General features: G+C 46.5%; 1 protein-coding gene and 1 long non-coding RNA gene across 9 annotated transcripts in view; one reads left to right on the top strand and one right to left on the bottom strand.

The window, feature by feature from the left end:
- Positions 1–19,640, top strand: part of LOC102157639 (multidrug and toxin extrusion protein 2) — a 43,143-nt gene that overhangs the window by 18,861 nt on the left and 4,642 nt on the right. For 3 of the 6 annotated variants that reach the window (XM_013981366.1, XM_021067939.1, XM_021067938.1), the window contains 7 exons: positions 1,243–1,340; positions 7,357–7,470; positions 8,392–8,459; positions 11,565–11,673; positions 12,811–12,886; positions 17,990–18,059; positions 18,954–19,086. In XM_013981366.1, coding sequence (XP_013836820.1) covers positions 1,243–1,340; positions 7,357–7,470; positions 8,392–8,459; positions 11,565–11,673; positions 12,811–12,886; positions 17,990–18,059; positions 18,954–19,086 — 668 coding nt within the window. Of the gene's footprint in view, positions 1–1,242; positions 1,389–7,356; positions 7,471–8,391; positions 8,460–11,564; positions 11,674–12,810; positions 12,887–17,989; positions 18,060–18,953; positions 19,087–19,640 lie in introns of all 6 variants that reach the window. The other 3 variants (XM_021067937.1, XM_021067940.1, XM_021067936.1) reach the window with 1 other exon arrangement.
- The window catches only part of LOC110256118, a 44,568-nt gene continuing 27,943 nt past the window's right edge, over positions 3,016–19,640 (bottom strand). For 2 of the 3 annotated variants that reach the window (XR_002337389.1, XR_002337388.1), the window contains one exon: positions 12,477–18,714. This is a non-coding gene — a long non-coding RNA (uncharacterized LOC110256118). Of the gene's footprint in view, positions 8,761–12,476; positions 18,715–19,640 lie in introns of those variants that run through there. The other variant, XR_002337387.1, reaches the window with a different exon arrangement.

The raw sequence follows: 19,640 nt of genomic DNA, 5'->3' as shown, positions 1-19,640 counted from the left end.
GGGCAAGTTTGAGTCGCGGCGATTTGACGCATGCGGGCCCCTGAGCCGGCCTCCGAGGGTGTACTTCGGGGCCCGTCTTTGCGACGTTTCCTGACCAGAGACACAAAGGGCCGTGTGGGGGCAGGTGGGGAAGAGGAGAGAACCACAAGGCACAGATTAAGGTAAAACCTGAGGGTTGGTCAGGAGTGAAAGGAAAAATAGCAGAAAAAGCAGAGTCCTTGGCTTCCTGTGCCAGAGGGGCGCCAACCTCTTTGTGGTGACAAGAAGGCCTCTACTGAAGATGCTTGAAGGTTAGTCTCTAGGAGAAAAATTTATTGTAATCCCGGGAAACAGACCCATGATGACCCGACACCAGTTTTTGGACACAAGAGCTGTTAGCTATGTTCCTTTTTTTTAGGGCTGCACCTGCAGCATATGGAGGTTCCCAGGCCAGGGGTCGAATCGGAGCTCCAGCTGCCGGCCTACACTGCAGCCACAGCCATGCAGGATCGGAGCCACGTCTGTGACCTACACCACTTTCACGGCAACACCAGGTCCCCAACCCACTGAGCAGGGCCAAGGATCAAACCTGTGTGCTCAGGGATACTAGTCAGTTTGGTTACCACTGAGCCACAGCAGGAACTCCTGCTATGTGCTCTTTGATGGAGCATGTGTAAGAATTGATTTGATGGGTGCTTTATTTTATTTTATTTATTTATTTATTTATTTTGTCTTTTTGCTATCTCTTGGGCCGCTCCCGCGGCATATGGAGGTTCCCAGGCTAGGGGTCCAATCGGAGCTGTAGCCACTGGCCTACGCCAGGGCCACAGCAATGCGGGATCCGAGCTGCGTCTTCGACCTACACCACAGCTCACGGCAACGCCGGATCGTTAACCCACTGAGCAAGCGCAGGGACCGAACCCGAAACCTCATGGTTCCCAGTCGGATTCGTTAACCACTGCGCCACGACGGGAACTCCCTGATGGGTTCTTTAAAGCTGTCAGGACAAGGAAGGGTGAGCGTCTTTATGTCCTTCTGCTTTTGTATTGATGAGCAGTAACACAGAATTCAACCTTGGGGGAAAGAAAACACGTCCATTATAAGTGGGTCCAGTGTTTAAAGTATTAAAAGACGGCAGATTCGATGCGCCCCGGGCTCATCTGATAACCCTGATCCTTGCACACAGCCGAAGCGTGTTGGGGTCGGTTTACTCCTATTTGGGAGGAAGACACTGACAGGTGACAAAGACCCTTTTTCCTTCAGGGGATCAGCCTGGGCCAACACCACATCCCAGTTCTTCCTGTGCGCGCTGCTCTTCCTGTACCTGCGGTGGAAGAAGATCCATGTCGACACGTGGGGCGGTAAGAAGGACGTCGCTTTCTTCCATGTAGTTCGTTGTTCAGAAAAACGTACGTAACTCCGGTTTCTGGATTTTTTTTTTTCTATTTTGATACACTTAAAAGTTATAGAAAATAATTAAAAGCCGCTGAAAATATAAAAGTTACAGGCTCGGTATGAGATATTTTTTTTCATCTCTGGAGGTAGCCTTTATTCAGAGGCACCTACGGGGCTGTAAGAATGAGTATTACATGAATTAAAATTGGGAATAAAAAACTCCCAGCTGTTTCCTAACCATCATCCTGCTCTATCAAAGTCAAGTTTGATTAATGTCTTATCAGATCACACAAACAGATGGAACTCACTCAACCAACCAGTACCACTCACGGCTCAGCTACATTCCCTTAAATGGTTCACCATCCATTGGCGAATAGAGTGAAATAGATTCGTTTTTGTCTCCTATTTTTTGGCACCGTGGTTAAGGTATACAGAATGTAAGATTTGCTATTTTAACCATTTTAAGTGTACACTTCAGTGCTCTTACCATGTTCGGCATTTCTTTCTTTGTTTTTTTTGGTTTTTAGGGCTGCACCTGCGACATATGCAGGTTCCCAGGCTAGGGGTTGAATCAGAGCTGTGGCCGCAGGCCTACCCCACGCCACGGCAACGCGGGATCCAAGCTGCGTTTACAGCCTGCACCACACCTCATGGCAGCGCCGGATCCTTAAGCACTGAGGGAGGCCAGGGATTGAACCCACGTCCTCATGGATGCTAGTGGGGTTCGTTAACTGCTGAGCCACAAAGGCAGCTCCCAGTCTGTTTCTGTTTGGTTATATTCATTCCTTTATTTTTTAGATTCCACATATAAGTGATACCATATAGTATTTTTCTTTGTCTCTCCGAATTATTTTTCTTTTTTTTTTTATTTTTCTTAACATAATATCCTCTGGGTGTCCAAGTTGTTGCAAGTGGAAAAATTTCATTCTTCTCTATGGCTGAGAAGTATGCCATTGTGCAGATGTGTGTCTGTGTGTGTGTACAGAAGACACCACGTCCTCTTTATCCAATCCTCTCTTGTTGGACACGAAGGTGACTTCCGTATCTTGGTTACTGTAAATAATACTGCCTTTAATATGCAGGCATGCATGTATCTTTTTGAATTAGTGTTTTCATTTTCTTTGGATAGATAGCCAGAGCGGAATTGCTGGATCATACAGTAGTTCTATTTTTAGTTTTGGGGGGAACCTCCATACTGTTTTCTCTAATGGCTGTACCAGTTGACATTCCACCAGCAGTGCATAGGGTTCTGTTTTGCCCATATATTCCCATCAACATTTATTTGTGGTCTTTTTTTGGGTGTGTCCTTTTGTCTTTTTAGGGCTGCACCCGCAGCATATGGAGGTTCCCAGACTAGGGGTCTAGTTGGAGTTGTTGCTGCGGGTCTACACCAGAGCCACAGCAACACCAGATCTGAGCTGCATCTGTGACCAACACCACAGCTCCTGGCCACGCCGGATCCTTAACCCACTGAGCAAGGCCAAGGATCAAACCCGCAACCTCATGGTTCCTAGTTGGATTCGTTTCCACTGCACCATGACGGGAACTGATGATAGCCATTCTGAGTGGGAGGTGATACCTCACTGTGGTTTTAATTTGCACTTCTCTGATGATTATCTATGTGGAGTATCTTTTCATGTGTTTGTTGACTATCTATATGTCTTTGGAAAAACATCTACTCAGTTTTCCTATCCTTTTTTTTTTTTTGATAGTGAATTGAATGAGCCATTAATATATTTTGGATATTAACCCCTTATTGGTCATATCCCTTGCAGATAGATTCTCTCATTCGGTAGGTTGTCTTTTTGTTTTGTTGATAGTTTCCTTTGCTGTGCAGAAGCTGTTAGGTGGAATTAGGTCCTATTTGGTTATTTTTGCCTTTATTTCCTTTGCCTTAGGAGAAAAATCCAAAAAATATGTTGCTCTGATTTATGTCAAAAATTTTCTGCCTATACTCTCTTCTAGGAGTTTCATGGTTTCAGGTCTTACTTTGAAGACTTTAATCCATTTTGAGTTTATTTTTCTGTATGGCATGAGAGCATGTTCTAACTTCACTGATTTACTTGCAGTGGTCGTTTCCCAGCTCCACTTGTTGAAGAGACTGTCTTTTTTCCATTGTATATTCTTGCTTCCTTTGTTGCAGATCATTTGACTGTGGGTTTGTGTTTATTTCTAGACTCTGTTGTGTTCCATTGACCTGTGTCTGTTTTTATGCCAGTACCATGCTGTTTTGATTACTGTAGCTTTGTAATATAGTCTGAAGTCTGGGAGGGTGATACCTTCAGATTCGTTCCTTTTTTTCAAGATTGCTTTGGCCAGGGCCTTTGTGTTTTCCATAAAAACTTTATGATTATTTGTTCTAGTTCTGTGAAAAGTGTCACAGGTATTTTGATAGGGATTGTGTTACATCTGTAGATTGCTTTGGTAGTATGGCCCTTTTAACAATATTAATTCTTCGAGTCCAAGAGCATGGGATATCTTTCCATTTCTTTGTATCACCTTTGGATTCCTTCATCAGTGCTTTATAGTTTTTAAAGTATAGGTCTTTCACCTCCTTGCTTAAATTTATTCCTAGGTGTTCTTTCTTATTTGATTTCAAATGGGATTTTTTTTAACTTCCTTTATCTGATATTTCATTATTAGTGTATAGAAATGCAACAGATTTCTGTGTATTAATATTGTATCCTGTAACCTTGCTGAATTTATTTACTAGTTCTAATTGTTTCGGGGTGGAGACTTTAGGATTCTCTATATGGAGTAGCATGTCATCTGCAAATAGTGTCGGTTTTACTTCTTCCTTTTCAATTTGGATACCTTTGATTTCTTTTTACTGTCTGATTGCTACAGCTAGGACTTTCAATACTATGCTAAATAGAAGCAGTGATATTGGGCATCCTTGTCTTGTTCTTGAATTTAGTGAGAAGGCTTTCAGCTTTTCACTGTTGAGTATTATGTTGGCTGTGGGTTTGTCATAAGTGGCTTTTAATATGTTGAGGTATGTTCCCTCTATACCCACTTTGATGAGAGTTTTTATCATGAATGGATATTGAATTTTTTCAAATGCTTTTTCTTTGAGATGATCATGTGGTTTTTATTCTTCCTTGTGATAATGTGGTGTATCACATGATTGATTTGTGACTCTTGATCATCCTTGTGACCCTGGAATAAATCCAACTTGATCATGATATATATTGTTGGATTTGGTTTGCTAATATTTTATTGAATGTTTTTACATCTATATTCATCAAAGTTATTGGCCTGAAATTTTCTTTTTTCTGTCATATCTTTGGGTTTGGGATGAGGATAATACCAAAATTATTATGAGGGTGGCCTAATAGAGTGAATTTGGGAATGTTTCATCCTCTTCAATTTTTTGGAATAGTTTGAGGGTCAGTATTAGTTCTTCTTCATATGTTTGCTAGAATTTCCCCATTACACTGTACAGTTCTGGACTTTTGTTTGCTGGGAGTTTTTAAATTAAAATTCAATTTCACTGCTAGTGATTGGCGTGTTCGAATAGTTTGTTTCTTCTTAATTTAGTCTTGGCAGGTTGTATGTTTCTAGAAATGCATCCATTTCTTCTAGGTTGTCCAGTTTGTTGGCATATAACTGATAGTAATATTCTCTTATGATTTTTTGTATCTCTGTGGTATCAGTTGTTATTTATTTTTTTCTTGTTTTATTTGGGCCCTCTCACTTTTTTATCTTGGTGAGCCTGGCTAAAGGTTTATCAATTTTGTTATCCTTTAGAAAAATCAGATCTTGGTTTCATCGATCTTTTTTGAGATTTATTAGTCTCTATTTTATTTATTTTCCCTCTGATCACTATTATTTCTTTTTTTTCTGCTGACTTTGGGCTTTAGTTTTTCTTCTTTTTCTAATTCCTTTGGAAGGTAGATTATTTGAGATTTTTGTTGTTTCTTGTGTAAAGCCTATAAGACTATGAGCTTCCTTCTTTGAACTGCTTTTGCTGCATCCCATAGCTTTTTGGAGTGTTGTGTTCCATTTTCATTTGACTTGAGGTACTTTCTGATTTCCTCTTTGATTTCTTCATTGACCAGTTAGTCTTTTAGTACCATGTTGTTTAGTCTCCACATGTTTCTTCTTTTCCCATTTTCCTCCTGTAGTTGATTTCTAGTTTCATACTACTGCGGTTAGAAAATATGCTTGAGGAGTTCTCGTAGTGGTGTAGTGGTTATGAACCTGACTGGTATGCATGAGGACGTGGGTTTGATCCTTGGCCTTGCTCAATGGGTTAAGGATCCAGCATTGTTGTGAGTTGTGGTGTAGTTTGCTGACACAACTCAGATCCCAAGTTGCTGTGGCTGTGGCATAAGCTGGCAGCTACAGCTCTGATTTGATCCCTAGCCTGAGGACTTCCATATGCCATGGGTACAGCCCTAAAAAAGACCAAAAAAAAAAAAATGCTTGATATAATTTCTATCCCCTTAAATTTCTTGAGACTTGTTTTGTGGTTTAGCATGTGATCTATCCTCAGAATGTCTCACTTGCACCTGAAAAGAATACGTATTCTGCTGTTTGAGGATGTGATGTCTTGTAGATATCTATTGAGTCCAACTGGCCTATTCTGTCATTTAGAACCACTGTGGCCTTATTGATTCTTCTGTTCATTGATGTAAGTGTGGTATTAATACTATTATTGTGTTATTGTCAGTTTCTTCATTTATGTCTACACATTTAACAATTCTCCATGCTTCCTACCCCCAGCCCCTGGTAATGACGATTTTCTTTTCTGACTTGATGTGTTTGCTCTAGATACCTCATATAAGTAAAATTATACAGTATGTATCTTTTTGTGACTGGTTTATTTCACTTAGCGTAATAATCTCAAGATTCATTCATTTTGTAACATGTGTCAGAATTTCCTTCCTTTTAAAGTTTGGACAATATTCCATGGCATGTATAGGCCATATTTTCCTTATTTATTCATCTGTGAATGGATATTTGAGTTGCTTCTACCTTTTGATTATTGCAGATAATGCTGTTACGAACATGGGTGTAAAAATCTTGGAGATCCTTCTTTCAATTATTGTGTGTGTGTGTGTGTGTGTGTGTGTATCTGGAAATAATATTGCTGGACCATATGGTAGCTCTATTTTTTAATTTTTTGAGGAACAACCATACTGTTTTCCCACAGTGGCTACACCATTTTACATTGTCACCAACAGTGTACAAAGGTTCCAATTTATCCACATCCTCACCAATACTTGTTATTTTCTGTAGGTTGTTTTTAAGCAGCCATTCTGGTGGGTGTCAGATGATATCTTATTGTGGTTTTGATTTGCATTTTCCTAATGATCAGTGGCATTGATCATTTTTTTAAAAAGTTCTTGTTGACTATTTGTGTATCCTCTTTGGAGAAAGGTCTATTCAAGCCCTTGGCCCATTTTTAAAATCATTGTTCCTGTCAAGGTGTAGGAGTTCTTTCTATAGTCTGGGTATTATGAGATCCAGATATCCTTATCAGATTGATGATTTGCAAATATTTTCTCCTGTTCTGTGGGCTACCTTTCATTCTGTTGATCGTGTCCTTTAACACAGAGAAGTTTTACATTTGGATGTAGCCCAATCCATCTTATTTTTACTTTAGTTGTCTGTGAGTATAGCATATTGAAGACCTATCTGTACTGCCATGTGTACGCCCAGTGGTCTGCTTTTACCTGTAGTACGCATCCACCACATTTTTCTAGTTCCCTAGTGATTGTCTCTCCCCCTACCCCCATACAAGCACACCAACCCAGTGAATACCCTCCAAGGTTTCTTACGGGGCTCAATGAAAGTTTCTCTGCTGTGTGTGTCAGCACACAAACACTGGTCTCGTTGACATCTTTGGACTGTATGACTTTTCTGGTGAACAGTGGTCTCTCCCCGTCTCTGGGCATTTGGGGGAGGCAGGCATGTAGAATGGAACTGCTGGTACCAAACCATGGAAAGCTAAGTGCTGTTGTCCCCATCCTCTAGGCTGGACCATGGACTGTTTCCAGGAGTGGGGGTCCTTCATCCAGCTGGCCATCCCCAGCATGTTCATGGTGTGCATCGAGTGGTGGACTTTTGAGGTTGGAACCTTCCTTGCAGGTTTGTCAAGAGTTCAGAGGAAACCTGTCAATAACCTGGCTAACCATGTCTCCAGAGCTTTTCCGGGAACCCAAGCTGGCTTCTCCTTCCTCTCAGCTTCATTGGGCTCTTGTGGAAGGTTTCAGTTTGGGTTTAAATCTTCATCCGACCATAAGCATCTGCAGGTTGGTGAGGCTTTGTGCTACTCCACTCCCTTTCATTTCGTAGCTTCGCAAGGGAGGCTTGCCAAGATCATGGAGCAACCTGCCATGGTCATGGAGTGAAGTGCTGAGGTCATGGAGTGGCCTTCCAAGGTCATGGAGTGATCTGCCAAGGTCATGGAGCAGGAGAACAAAACCCAAGTCTAGTTCTTGACTCTTTGGCCACCTTCTGTCTCAGCTGACTTGTGCTAGGCACCGTGCCAAGTGGCCAGGGCATTGGCAGAGTGACTGATTTGGCTCTGTTGTAGCCTTGCTCTGTTTCTTTGAGACTTGTAATGCCTTTGGTCATGGGCGTTCACCTTGGCCTCCACCGCTAGTGAAGGAATAGAGAAAACAGAGATGGAGGACACTACTTGAGTGGATATTTCTGTAGACACATGAATGGCCCCATCACTTCTCATGGGTTCCTCGGCCCTCTGTCCTCCCATGCACGCTGTGGCCCTCTGTCTTCCTGAGGGATGACCTGTGCCTCTGGGCACCTCGTTGTTTTCTACCATAAGCCCTGGGCGCTGTTCCCAGGTGGAGTAGGCACTTCAGGAACAAGCCTATATGACAGCATAGCTGCTGAGGTTCTCAGAAGCTTCCTGGGAGTGGACTCTGGGGTTGTCCTCGGCACAGACAGTGACTCCTGTCACTGGGTTATGCTTCCAGGGGCAATCTCCTCTTCTCCTCTAGTTTTTTAAGGAAAACGTTCACTTTACTCCATTTTTGAACATTTCAGGACTGATAAGCGTGACAGAGCTTGGCGCCCAGGCCGTGGTTTATGAACTGGTTACTGCAGCCTACACGGTAAGGCAGTGCTGTGCTATCCGCTGGGATAGGAGTGAGACAGCACGGGGACAGGGAAGCCAGACTCACTGCTGGGTGTGGGTCCTGGCCAGGAGGCTTCCCAGCTGTGTGCTGCTGGGCTTCTTACTTAACCATTCTGAGCTTCAGTTTCCTCATACGCAAAATGGGAAAAAGAATCCCAACTTGGCAGGTGAAGACTGAATAGGATAAAGCATATGAAATCTTCAGCACAACACCTGGCAGGCTAATTCAGCAAACATGGGAGGGAGGCAGTCCCTGCCAGCAGCTTGTGGCTTTTGGTCTGGTGAGACAGAGACAAACAGGTAAACAGGTGAATAAAAGCATGATGGAGACACATGAGTGTACCACGAAAGAAGCAAAAAGAGTCCAACCTGCCTGAAAACAGAGGGACACGCTTTTTCAGATGGATTGGGAATGGTCCTTCTAGGTGTCTATTTAATCTGAGACTTGGATGGTGAGAGGGGACCAGCCTGGGAAGCTGATGGACAGAGGAGACCACAGGGCTTGAGCAAAGGCTCCAGGATGGAAAAGAGCCCTGCGTGTTCAGGGACCTGGTTGAGGGGTTAGTGAGGAAAGAAGCTTCTTGGCACCGTGCAGAAGCTGGCTTGGAGGACAAGTGCGGGGGTGGTGGGTGGGGGGCAGGAAGGAGGCTGTTGGAATCGTCCAGGGGAGCAAGTAGAAGGCTGCAGGTGCCGGAGGGGGAAGCGGCGGCGTTAGTTATGTGGTGGGGCAGAGCCGAAGGGGCAGGACCGGGTTTGGACGCGGAAGGCAAGGCGGCCAATGGAAAGGATTGCCAGGAACCCCAGGGCTTCTGCTTGAACAGCTGCGTGGGGGTCACGCCTTGTACCTTTTGATGCTTTGTGAATATTCCAGCCCGTACACCTAAGACCTTGGCTTTGTTTGTTCCTTATTTTTTAAACACAGATGCCATCTGGGCAGTGGGATGATAAGCTGTTTTTGTTTGCATTGACTTGTGTATTTTCATCTTGAAAATGAAGGAAAGGGTGAGTGGGAATTGATGTGGTCACCCAGGAACGAAAAGGGACAGTGTCTGGAGCAACCCCGACATGCAGAGGTCAGGGGCTGAGGAGCTGTACCATTTACATTCCAACCAGCAGTATGTACATACCGATATTTCCACATCCTTGCAAACACTGAGTTTCTTTTTCTTTTGTCTCTCTCTTTCTTTTGTTTTGTTTTGTTTGTTTGTTTGTTTGTTTTTTGCTTTTTAGGGTTGCACCTGTGGCATATGGAGATTCCCAGGCTAGGGGTCGAATTGGAGCCTACACCACAGCCACAGCAACGCCGGATCCGAGCCATATCTGCGACCTACACCACAGCTCATGGCAACACTGGATCCTTAACCCACTGAGCAAGGCCAAGGATCAAACCTGCATCCTCCTGGATACTGGTCAGGTTCTTCACCCGCCGAGCCAGAATGGAAACTCCCTTTTGGTCTTTGTTTCTGAGAAGGGTGGCAGCCACCAGCACCTCTGTCCCTGTGACTGACTGCTAGGACCTCACGTGGACTCACAAAGAATACAAATAACTGCCTTCAGGTCGCCCAGGCCCTGTGCAGGGAGCTTGAGAGGGTGGTGCAGTGGGCAGTGCGGCCTGGCCGAGCTGTCTGTCCCCAGCACTGCTCACGACTGCTGCGGTGCTGGGTCGAAGCTTCCCGCCTCCTGGGCGCCCCCTCGAAGAATACAGGGACCAGGCCTTTCCTGACTCTGTTCTGGACTTCCGCTTCCTGTGGGCTTCTCTCTTCCGGAAGCTGGTCTGTTTCTACTCTCACTGCTGTTGATGGGTTCATTTTCTGGTAAACAGCCTCACGGACATCTTGGTGGCATTTGGGGACAGAAGAGGGTTCCGCCTGTGAACAGGCCATTCGTTTTGAGCTGAAGCCACAATGTGTACTTGGGGTCTGCAAATCTTGCACATTTTTATATCGCCAGGTGCATTGTTTTTCCAGTTCTTAATCTTAACCATTTTTAATACTTTTTTAAAAATCAACTTAGGCTAGTTCTCAAACCGCAACAAATTAGCTCTCAGGAAGAGGCTGCTTCTAGTGGGAACACGAAGTGAAAGCTGATGTATAAGTTACTGAAGGCAGACGCGGGCGCTAAAACCAGATTACCACACAGCCAGTGTTTCACAAACGGCCCCCCAGGGCAGCACCGTGTTGCAGGGTAACAGGAGGGGGTCCAGGAGGTGAGCCTGCAGCTGGAAGAACGGTTCGTTTAAGCAGCAAGCAAGCTTATAGCGTCAGATGTTCATAATCATGAATTAATACGGTTTTGGCATCTGAAGGGACATGATTCAATTAATTAATTTTTTTAGGGCTGCACCTGCGGCACATGGAGGTTCCCAGGCAAGGGGTCGAATCAGAGCGGCAGGTGCAGGCCTACGCCACAGCCACGCGGGATCCAAGCTGTGTCTGCGACCTACAGCACAGCTCACGGCAATGCCGGGTCCTTAACCCACCGAGCAAGGCCAGGGATGGAACCCACAACCTCATGGATGCTCGTGGGAATCGTTTCCTCTGAGCCACAACGGGGACTCCCACGTGGTTCAATTTAACGGGTAATGAGACACATGGAAAGTTGGGCACCCAAGGTGTGACGGAGTCAGATTTCATCACTTTTCGTGGAGTTCCCCCAGGGTGCCAGGCTTTGTTCCAAGTGCTTTGGCACACGGTTCACTTAATTTTTACAGCTTGCTTACTTGCGTGTGGCCCATTCCGTCTCGTGGAGTGAGACGGGTTGAGTGGGCTTTCGAAAGAATGTGTTTTGCTAAGCAAAGAGGTGCTTGTCCTCGGGTCCGGCACCTTGACGAGGCTCTCCTCTGATGCCCTGGATGTGGGCAGCGGCCAGGGCGGTCGGCACCGCCTGTGCGGGGCAGAGCCTGGGTGGGTGGGGCCGAGCTGTTTGTTTCCAGTCGCACAGCAGAGGACGTGCTGGAAGCAGGTCTAGAACCCGGGTCTCCGACGGGCTCTGGCTGCCTTCCAGGTAGACTCCAGGGCACCCACATATTTGGATGTTGGGATCCTCTCACCTCTCCTCGTGACTTGTGCTCGTTCATTCCTAGGTGCCCCTTGGCTTTGGCGTGGCAGCCAGCGTCCGGGTGGGCAACGCGCTCGGGGCAGGGAATCCTGAGCAGGCGAGGCACTCTGGTGTCACCGTCCTGCTGTGTGCAGGTGAGTGTGGCGTTTCTGCCCGCTGGCTTCCGTCCTGAGTATCATGCAGCTGTAAGTGTGTCTAGATGACATAGAGCTCCCCCTGTGGCTCGGGGGGTTAAGAACCCACCGTGGTCTCTGTGAAGATGTGGATACGATCTCTGGCTGCGCTCCAGACTGGGTTAAGGATCCAGTGTTGCCTCAGGCTGTGGTGCAGGTCACAGATGGGGCTCGGACTCCGAGGTGCTGTGACTGTGGTGTAGACCTCAGCTGCAGCTCCAATTTGACCTCTGGCCTGGGAACTTGCATATGTTGCAGGTGTGGCCATAAAACATTTTTAAATTAAAAAAATATATATATGTCAGGAGTTCCCGTCTTAGTTCAGTGGTTAATGAATCCGACTGTGAACCAGAGGATTGAGGGTTTGATCCCTGGCCTTGCCCAGTGGGTTGGGGATCCAGCGTTGCCGTGAGCTGTGGTGTAGGCTGCAGATGCGGCTCGGATCCCATGTTGCTGTGGCCGTGGCGAAGGCTGGCGGCTACAGCTCCGATTGGACCCCTAGCCTGGGACCCTCCATATGCTGCGGATGCAGCCCTAGAAAAATAAATAAGTAAAGGATAGTAAAAGGATTTAAAAAGAATATATATATATCAGATTTGCCCTAGTAATTGACTTACACATATAAACTCAACCGAAATCTTTGTTCTTTACGCCATTTCCAGGATACTCAGTTAAGTAAAGCTTCTAAGCGTGATTTTCTGCTACTAGGTACCAACTAAATTCTGTTCCACTTGGTACCAAGGGGATTGTTTCGAAGGCAGTTGTTATCATGGGCAGGCTTATTTCTGACCAGAGTCTGTGTGTCCAGCTCTCCTGGTCCCTGGACCACTGCCTCTCAGACAGCTGGAATGTCCTGGAATCTGCGCATCAGAGACTTTCCTGAGTTTGGTGGTGTCTACTGAGCATCTCTCCGAGTCTCCCTTCAAAAAAGGAGTTAGACTCTCCCGACTTAGTTGCTCTTTTCCTCTGCGATGAGAAAAAAGTTTCGTGATGACATTTCTTCAATTATTGACCCAGATCCCTAGTGAGCAGTCAGTCCAGGGCTTGGTCCCTGCCTGCAGAGCTGCCATTTCCCGTTGTCTTGTGTGTTTTTTCCAGGTGTCTGTGCACTTGTGATAAGCACCGTGCTTGCTGCTTTAAAGGATGTGGTTGCCTATGCGTTTACCAGAGACAAGTAGGTACCATCTTCTCGAAGATGCTTGCTTTCTTTGCTGTGCTTTTCTGGCTCTGAGAGGTGGGTCACTTTTTACTTCTCGGGAAAATCTGCAGGCGGCCGGGAGAGCGAACCACAGTACCTAAATCTGAACAAGGTGGGAGGAAGGAAGCCCATGGAAGCCACTCCGACACCCGTTCATTCATCCATCAAACCCAAGTGGGGTTTCTCCTGTGCTCAGTGTGGTTTTGCTCAGAGACACACAGGAAGAGCAAAGGGAAAACCCTCTTCCCAGGAGAGGCACCTCCCTGTCCAGGGCACAGCATCCCCAAGCACCTCTGGGTCATCTGGGCAATGTCTGCATAAACCATGGACCCAATCTTAGGTTGAATGTCACTGCATTCTCTGTAATTATGAGTGTGTAATTATTTAGATACAAGAAACTATCTTGAATTAGCCAAATCCTCATGAAAAAGCTTCAGTAATTTAAACCAGTTGCCTCAGATTCCGCATGTAAAGAAAATCAGTTTTTTTACTTCCAAATGTGCTCCCCTTGTTTGACCCGACCCCATTGGTTTTCGACGAGTGCTTAAACATATTCTCATCAAATCTCAGGACCGAGGAGCTAGTCAGATGGAGTAATAGGAACTAGATTTACCCTCATATCTGAAACAACTAAACTTGGGGACAAAATCTGTATTTAAAGAAATGGGGATTCCTGCCACGGCTCGGTGGTGAATGAAGCCGACTGGCATCCATAAGGATGTGCGTTCAGTATCTGGCCCCGCTCAGTGGGTTAAGGATCCAGCACTGCCGCGAGCTGGGGTGTAGGTTGCAGATGCAGCTCGGATCCCGCATTGCTGTGGCTCTAGCATAGGCCAGTGGCTATGGCTTTGATTCAACCCCTCGCCTGGGAACCTCCATATGCCACAGGTGCAGCCCTAAAAAGACAAAAAGACAAAACAAAACCAAAAAATGGTTTCAGACATTGGACAGCAGGCAGCACAGAGAAACCGTGCAGGGAGACGGATGGGGAGAACCCTTTGACTGCCCCAGTGTACCTACCGCAAGGGGATTCCCAGGACAAAGCACAGACGGGGCCCTGCCAAGCCACTCCATCTCCTGGGAGTCAGGGAGGCCATGCGGCCGGGTTCCCAGGCAGAGTCCCAGTGCAGGGAGGGCGCCCAGAGAATGAGCTTTGGAGGGCTGCAGACTTCGAGTCTTTAGTTGACCACTGAGCTGATCATGCCTGTAAGGATCCTACTTGAGGCTGGGGGAGCAGGGTGGGGGTCTTGGGGGGACACCAGAAAGGAGCAGGCAGAACAAACTAAGCCTTGTAGTGTGTGGGATGGCTAAGGGAGTTCCCTGAAGGACCTTTGCCTCTACAATGGAGGAAAACGAGCCCTAGGATGAAGGCTGCTCTGGTCCCACCAAACAAGACTTAAAAGAAGACTTGGAAAGGATCAAACTGCTTCCAAGAGAGTTAACTGTATCACAGTCCAAGAGTATTTAAAATAATACAAGAATATGTAGTACCTGGCAGAGTAAAATTCACAATGCCTGCATCTAATTAAAAATGACTAAGTTGGAGTTTCTGTTGTGGTGCAGTGGAAACAAATCCAGCTAGTATCCATGAGGACGTGGGTCAGGGATCTGGTGTTGCCGTGAGCTGTGGTGTAGCTTGCAGAAACGGCTTGGATCCCACGTTGCCACGTTGTGGCATAGGCCAGCAGCTGCAGCTCTGATTCAGTCTCTAGCCTTGGAACCTACATATGCCATGAGTGTGGCCCTAAAAAGCCCAAAAAAAAAAAAACAAGCATACAAAGGAGCAAGAAACTAAAATCCATAGAAACATCAATCAACTGAAACTGATCCAGAAATGAAACATATGATAGAATTAGTACACAGGGATATTAAAAGATTTAATAACTATGTTTTGTATTTTCAAGATGGCAGAGGAAAACATGAGCATGCTCAAGTAAAACATCAAAGATTTTTTTTTTAAAAAAAAAGCAACAACAGATTGAACTTACAGAGCTGAAAAAAATGTCTGAAAGGAAAACATTTTGGATGACAGTAACAGCCGGTTAGACACTGCAGAAGAAAAGATGAGTGAACTTGAAGATATAGCAATAGTCCATATTCTAAAGGAAATGCAGCGAGAAAAAAGACTGGGATAAAGGAATATCCGTGAGATGTGATTTGCCTAAAAAAGAATGTAATCATTTTCTAAGCAGAGAGAGGACAGGGAAAAAAAACTTGGCAAATCTTTCTTCATTTGGTAAAATCTTAGAACTAAAGGGATCTAAGAGTCTATTTGATATATAATTACCCAACTTACACTGGGATCCCTCCAAATCATTCTTGCTGGGCTGTCCAACCTCCACTTTCATAACCCCTGTGGTGAGGTTGTGCTGCCCCCCTCCAAGGAAGCATCATTCTCAGGGCACCTTTCTTATTTTGAACTGAAATCTACCCATAATTTCCACCCACTTATTCCAGTGCTTGTAGGAGTCTAAATCCATTTCTGAATTACAGCTGGCGGATGTTTGAAGGTGTCTCTTAGGCTCTGTATGTAACCATCTGGAATTCCTTCTGACCTGCCCCATGGAGTGTGATTTTGAGTCTCCACCATCTAGAATTTGTGAGACCTGAAGGCTGTGCTCTTAGCCCATTTAGAGCAGAACTATGTCCACTGTACCTCGTTCTACATGATGGGTTTCTAGTGAAATACCACAGTCAGTCTGACTGTGGGTGTGCTGTGACCAGCCCAGCATCCACACCCTGCCTTCATGTGGCTGTTTTCTTGAGCCGAAATGCAGAGCTTACATTTCATTTGTACCCAGAGTCTTTATTATTTTGGGACTCATCCTGACATTTTTCGTTCCTAATTCTGTTAGTGACAGTATTTCCTATTCTTTCCTACTTCTGGCATCTGTATGGCATGTGGAAGTTCCCAGGCTAAGAGTCAAATTGGAGCTGCAGCTGCCAGCCTATACCACAGCCACAGCAATACGGGATCTGAGCCACATATGTGACCTACACCACAGCTCACAACAATGCTGGATCTTTAACCCACTGAGCAAGGCCAGGGATCAAACCTGCATCCTTATGGATAATAGCTAGGTTCTTAGCCTGCTGAGCCACACGGGGAACTCCTGATATATGCTTTGATATCTCCATGTCCTCTTTTGCCTAAATCTCTGGCATCTTCATTAGGCTCTTCTGCCCCCTCCTGTCAATTCTACCAGCATCCTGGTTGAGCTTGGTATCCACACAGATGAGCTACCCACTGCCCCAGCCCCTCTCTCTAGTGCCCTTGTCCTCGCCCCAGTAACCTCTGACCTCCCCATTTGGGAAGTTTTCAGCCATTCCTTCTCCCAGTATTTTTCCTGTCTTTCTCTCCTCACCTCTGGCACTCCCACTGTTATGTGTGCTGGTTTCCTGGGTGTGTCAACAGTCTCTCTTCATTTTCCTTCTTTCGTTTTTCTTTGTGTCCCTTGGTATGAATAATCTCAAGTACCCTACCCTCAAGTTCACTGAGTTGTGGGATTTTTTTTTTTTTTTTGGTCTTTTTAGGACTGCACCCACAGCACATGGAGGTTCCCAGGCTAGGAGTGGAATCAGAGCTGCAGCTGCTGGTCTACACCACAGCCACAGCAATGCTGGATCTGTGACCTACATCCCAGCTCACAGCAATGCTGGATCCTTAATCCACTGATGGAGGCCAGGGATTGAACCTGTGTCCTCATGGATATTAGTCGGGTTTTTAACCCACTGAGCCACAACAGGTACTCCTTCCTTTAGCTTTAGACATGGTTTTCCTTAACTCTTTGAACATATTTAAAATAGCTGATGTCAGTATTTTTTAGTGAGTCCAAGGTCTGTGCTCCCTTAGAGACGATTTTTTTCATTCCTTTTTGTACCCTGGGTAGGGCGCATGCGTACTTGTTTCTTTAAAGGACTCATCATTTTTTGTTGAAAATTAGGTATTTTTTAGTGGTATAATGTGGCAATTCTGGAAATCATATTTTCCCTTTCCCTGGGCTTTGCTGTTGCTGCTTATTGTTGGCTCAGTGACTTCTGTGACCTAACGTGGGCGAGTCTGCATTGTCTGCTGAGTGTGGCCACTGAGGGCTCTGCTGCGTGGCCTTAGAGGTCCACCACGACTGGACAGTTCCTTCAACGTCTGCACCCAGCCCCCTCCCAGTCTTTGCTGGCGGGGCGGGGAGCTCTCTGCAGGTGTCGCAGCCCCTCCAGCGCTCAGCCAGGCAGCCCACAGCTCAGCCTTGACCTTCGCCTCCTGCTTGGGCAGAGTCTCACGCTCAGCCAGAGGGGGAAGCACAGGCCTCCTCCATTCCTCCCCCTCTCCTTCCTCTCCCCCTCTCTCCTTCCCTTTTATAGCAGCACCCGCCGCACATGGAGGTTCCCAGGCAAGGGGTTGAAACAGAGCTGCAGCTGCCGGCCTCCACCACAGCAACAACACGCCGGATCCGAGCCACCTCTGCGACCTACGCCACTGCTCACGGCAACCCTGGATCCTTAATCCACGGAGCGAGGCCAGGGATCAAACCTGCTTCCTCACCAACACTATGTCAGGTTCTTAACCCACTGAGGTGTTTTCTACATAAACACTGGCCTTCCCTGGTGGCTCAGTGGGATACGGGTCCAATGTCGTCACTGCTAGGTCTCTGGTCACTGCTGTGGTGTGGGTTTGATCCCTGCCCCGGGAACTTCTGCATGCTGTGGGCGTGGCCAAAAAACATTAAAAACAAAAAACCCTGGCCTCCAAGTGCCTTTCTGAGGAAGACTCTGGTTTGCCGAGGAGGGTGGTCGCGCACAGGTGGAAACCTGCAGCTGTTTCTTCCTGACCCACGGTTTATACTCAGACCAAACTTCAGTAATCACCTGCTACAGCGGAAGTCTAGCCACATCCCTTGTCACCTACACTCTGACTAGTAAAATTTGGGTGAGTGAGGTTTTCTCACGTCCTCATTTTATCAAACAGGAAAGCAGCCTTTGGACTGTGCTGACTGATCGGTTGGGCGGGTCGGTGGTGGTTATAAATGCTGCACACTCCACTACGGCTTTTGCGTCACTGACTGCTGTCTCTTCCTCCCACAGAGCAATTATCTCCCTCGTGAGCCGTGTGATGCCTATTTTTGCTCCCTTTCATCTATTTGATGCACTTGCAGTGAGTACACGGATTTTACTGCCTCTATGAAGAAAAAGTTGTTTTGCGTTTCTGGTTTTGATTGAAATGGCTGTGATTTCATCTTTGCTGGCAACGGTTGGGGCTGTGCGAGGGGCAGGCAGCTGACCCAAGAGGGTAGCGCCTCAGGCGGGAGAGACCCGGTTAGCCCGCCTCCTTGGCTGCACCTGGGCGCAGATGCTCTGGGTACCTCCCAGCCAGATGGCGAGGGGACCTCTGCGTGGCCTCCGAGGAGGGCCATGCTCCCTCAGAGGCAACTCTGCCGACGAGAAAGTTCTTCTCCTGGCTGTTCCTCTGTAGATTTACAGGTATTTAAAGGCCCTTCTGCTAAACCCTGGAATCATTCCTTGAGGCTTATTCCTGGTTTCAGCAATTAGTCCTGATGACATGACCTCTGGGTCCACGTGCCACCTTGCTTTTCTTCCCAAGGGTTTTCTTCTGCTGAGTCACGGTGACTCAGAAGATGTGACGTCATGATTGGACGCTGGCTGTGGCATTAAAAAAAAAAAAGTGCAAAAGACAGCAAGATGGTTATCACCACTCTGGCTCTGGGCATTTCTGAAGCCTGTGATTGCATTAATATTCTGCAGCCCTGGTATCAGACTAGTTTCTGATGAGCGCTCCATCCGTGAAACCCCTACATTAAAAAAAAAAAAAAACACATACGCTTTTATAAACATTTTTGAACAGAGATTTAAATGCCATAAGCGGGTGGGTTTCTGGTGAGAGATGCTAGAGCCGCTGTCGATGCCATTGGAGAAGCAGATGCTTTTCTCTCTTTTGAGCCCGGTCAGAGCTGTGAACTGTCAGGGTGCTGTTCTGACCCGATGCCCGGCTGCATGACGGCAACGCTGGCTTTGGTTTTCCTCTCTTTAGGGCACCTCTGGCGGAGTCCTGAGAGGCACTGGAAAGCAAAAGATGGGGGCCTTCTCGAATGCCATTGGTTATTATGTCTTTGGTTTCCCCCTTGGAGTATCCCTGATGTTTGCTGCTCATCATGGGATAATAGGTGAGTGTCTGGTTCCTTGGTGATGCTCAAGTCTCACCTGAAGGTTCAGGCAAACCGATGAGGAACACAGCGGCTGTCTGGAAAGTGGGCCCCAGGGGATAGAAAACAGTATTTTCTCCCTAAATAGTTACTCTGTATCTAGAATACACAATTGGTATATTCTGTATACAAAAGCAATTTGTGTATGCTGTACACAAACACACTGGAAATGTTGGGTCTTGGAGAAAATAAGCACGGTCCCGCCCCCAGGATGAGACTGAGATTAAGAAAGAAATCACGCCCGTATTCCATTTGGGTGAAATACTGCAAAAGAGAAGAACCGGGTGCTGTGAGCACCTGTGACGGGCTGGAGGAAGCTGGCTGAGAACAGCTTCCTGGGGTCGTAACGCATCGGTTGAGACCTGAGATGCCACTCGAGTTGCCTAGAGGAAGTGAAGGCATTTGCTGAAAAGCTGGTCTTTGTGGCATGGTCTGGCATCCTCGCCAGAAGTCAACGAGCCACAGAGGCGCGGGTTTATTTCTGCACTCTGTTCTGCTCACGCAGGTGCCACACC

The sequence above is a fragment of the Sus scrofa genome, chromosome 12 (assembly GCF_000003025.6).
Source record: "Sus scrofa isolate TJ Tabasco breed Duroc chromosome 12, Sscrofa11.1, whole genome shotgun sequence".
Classification (NCBI taxonomy): Eukaryota; Metazoa; Chordata; class Mammalia; order Artiodactyla; family Suidae; genus Sus; species Sus scrofa.
The sequence above is the reverse complement of the archived record's forward strand: the minus strand, read 5'-3'. Positions and strand labels throughout refer to the sequence as shown.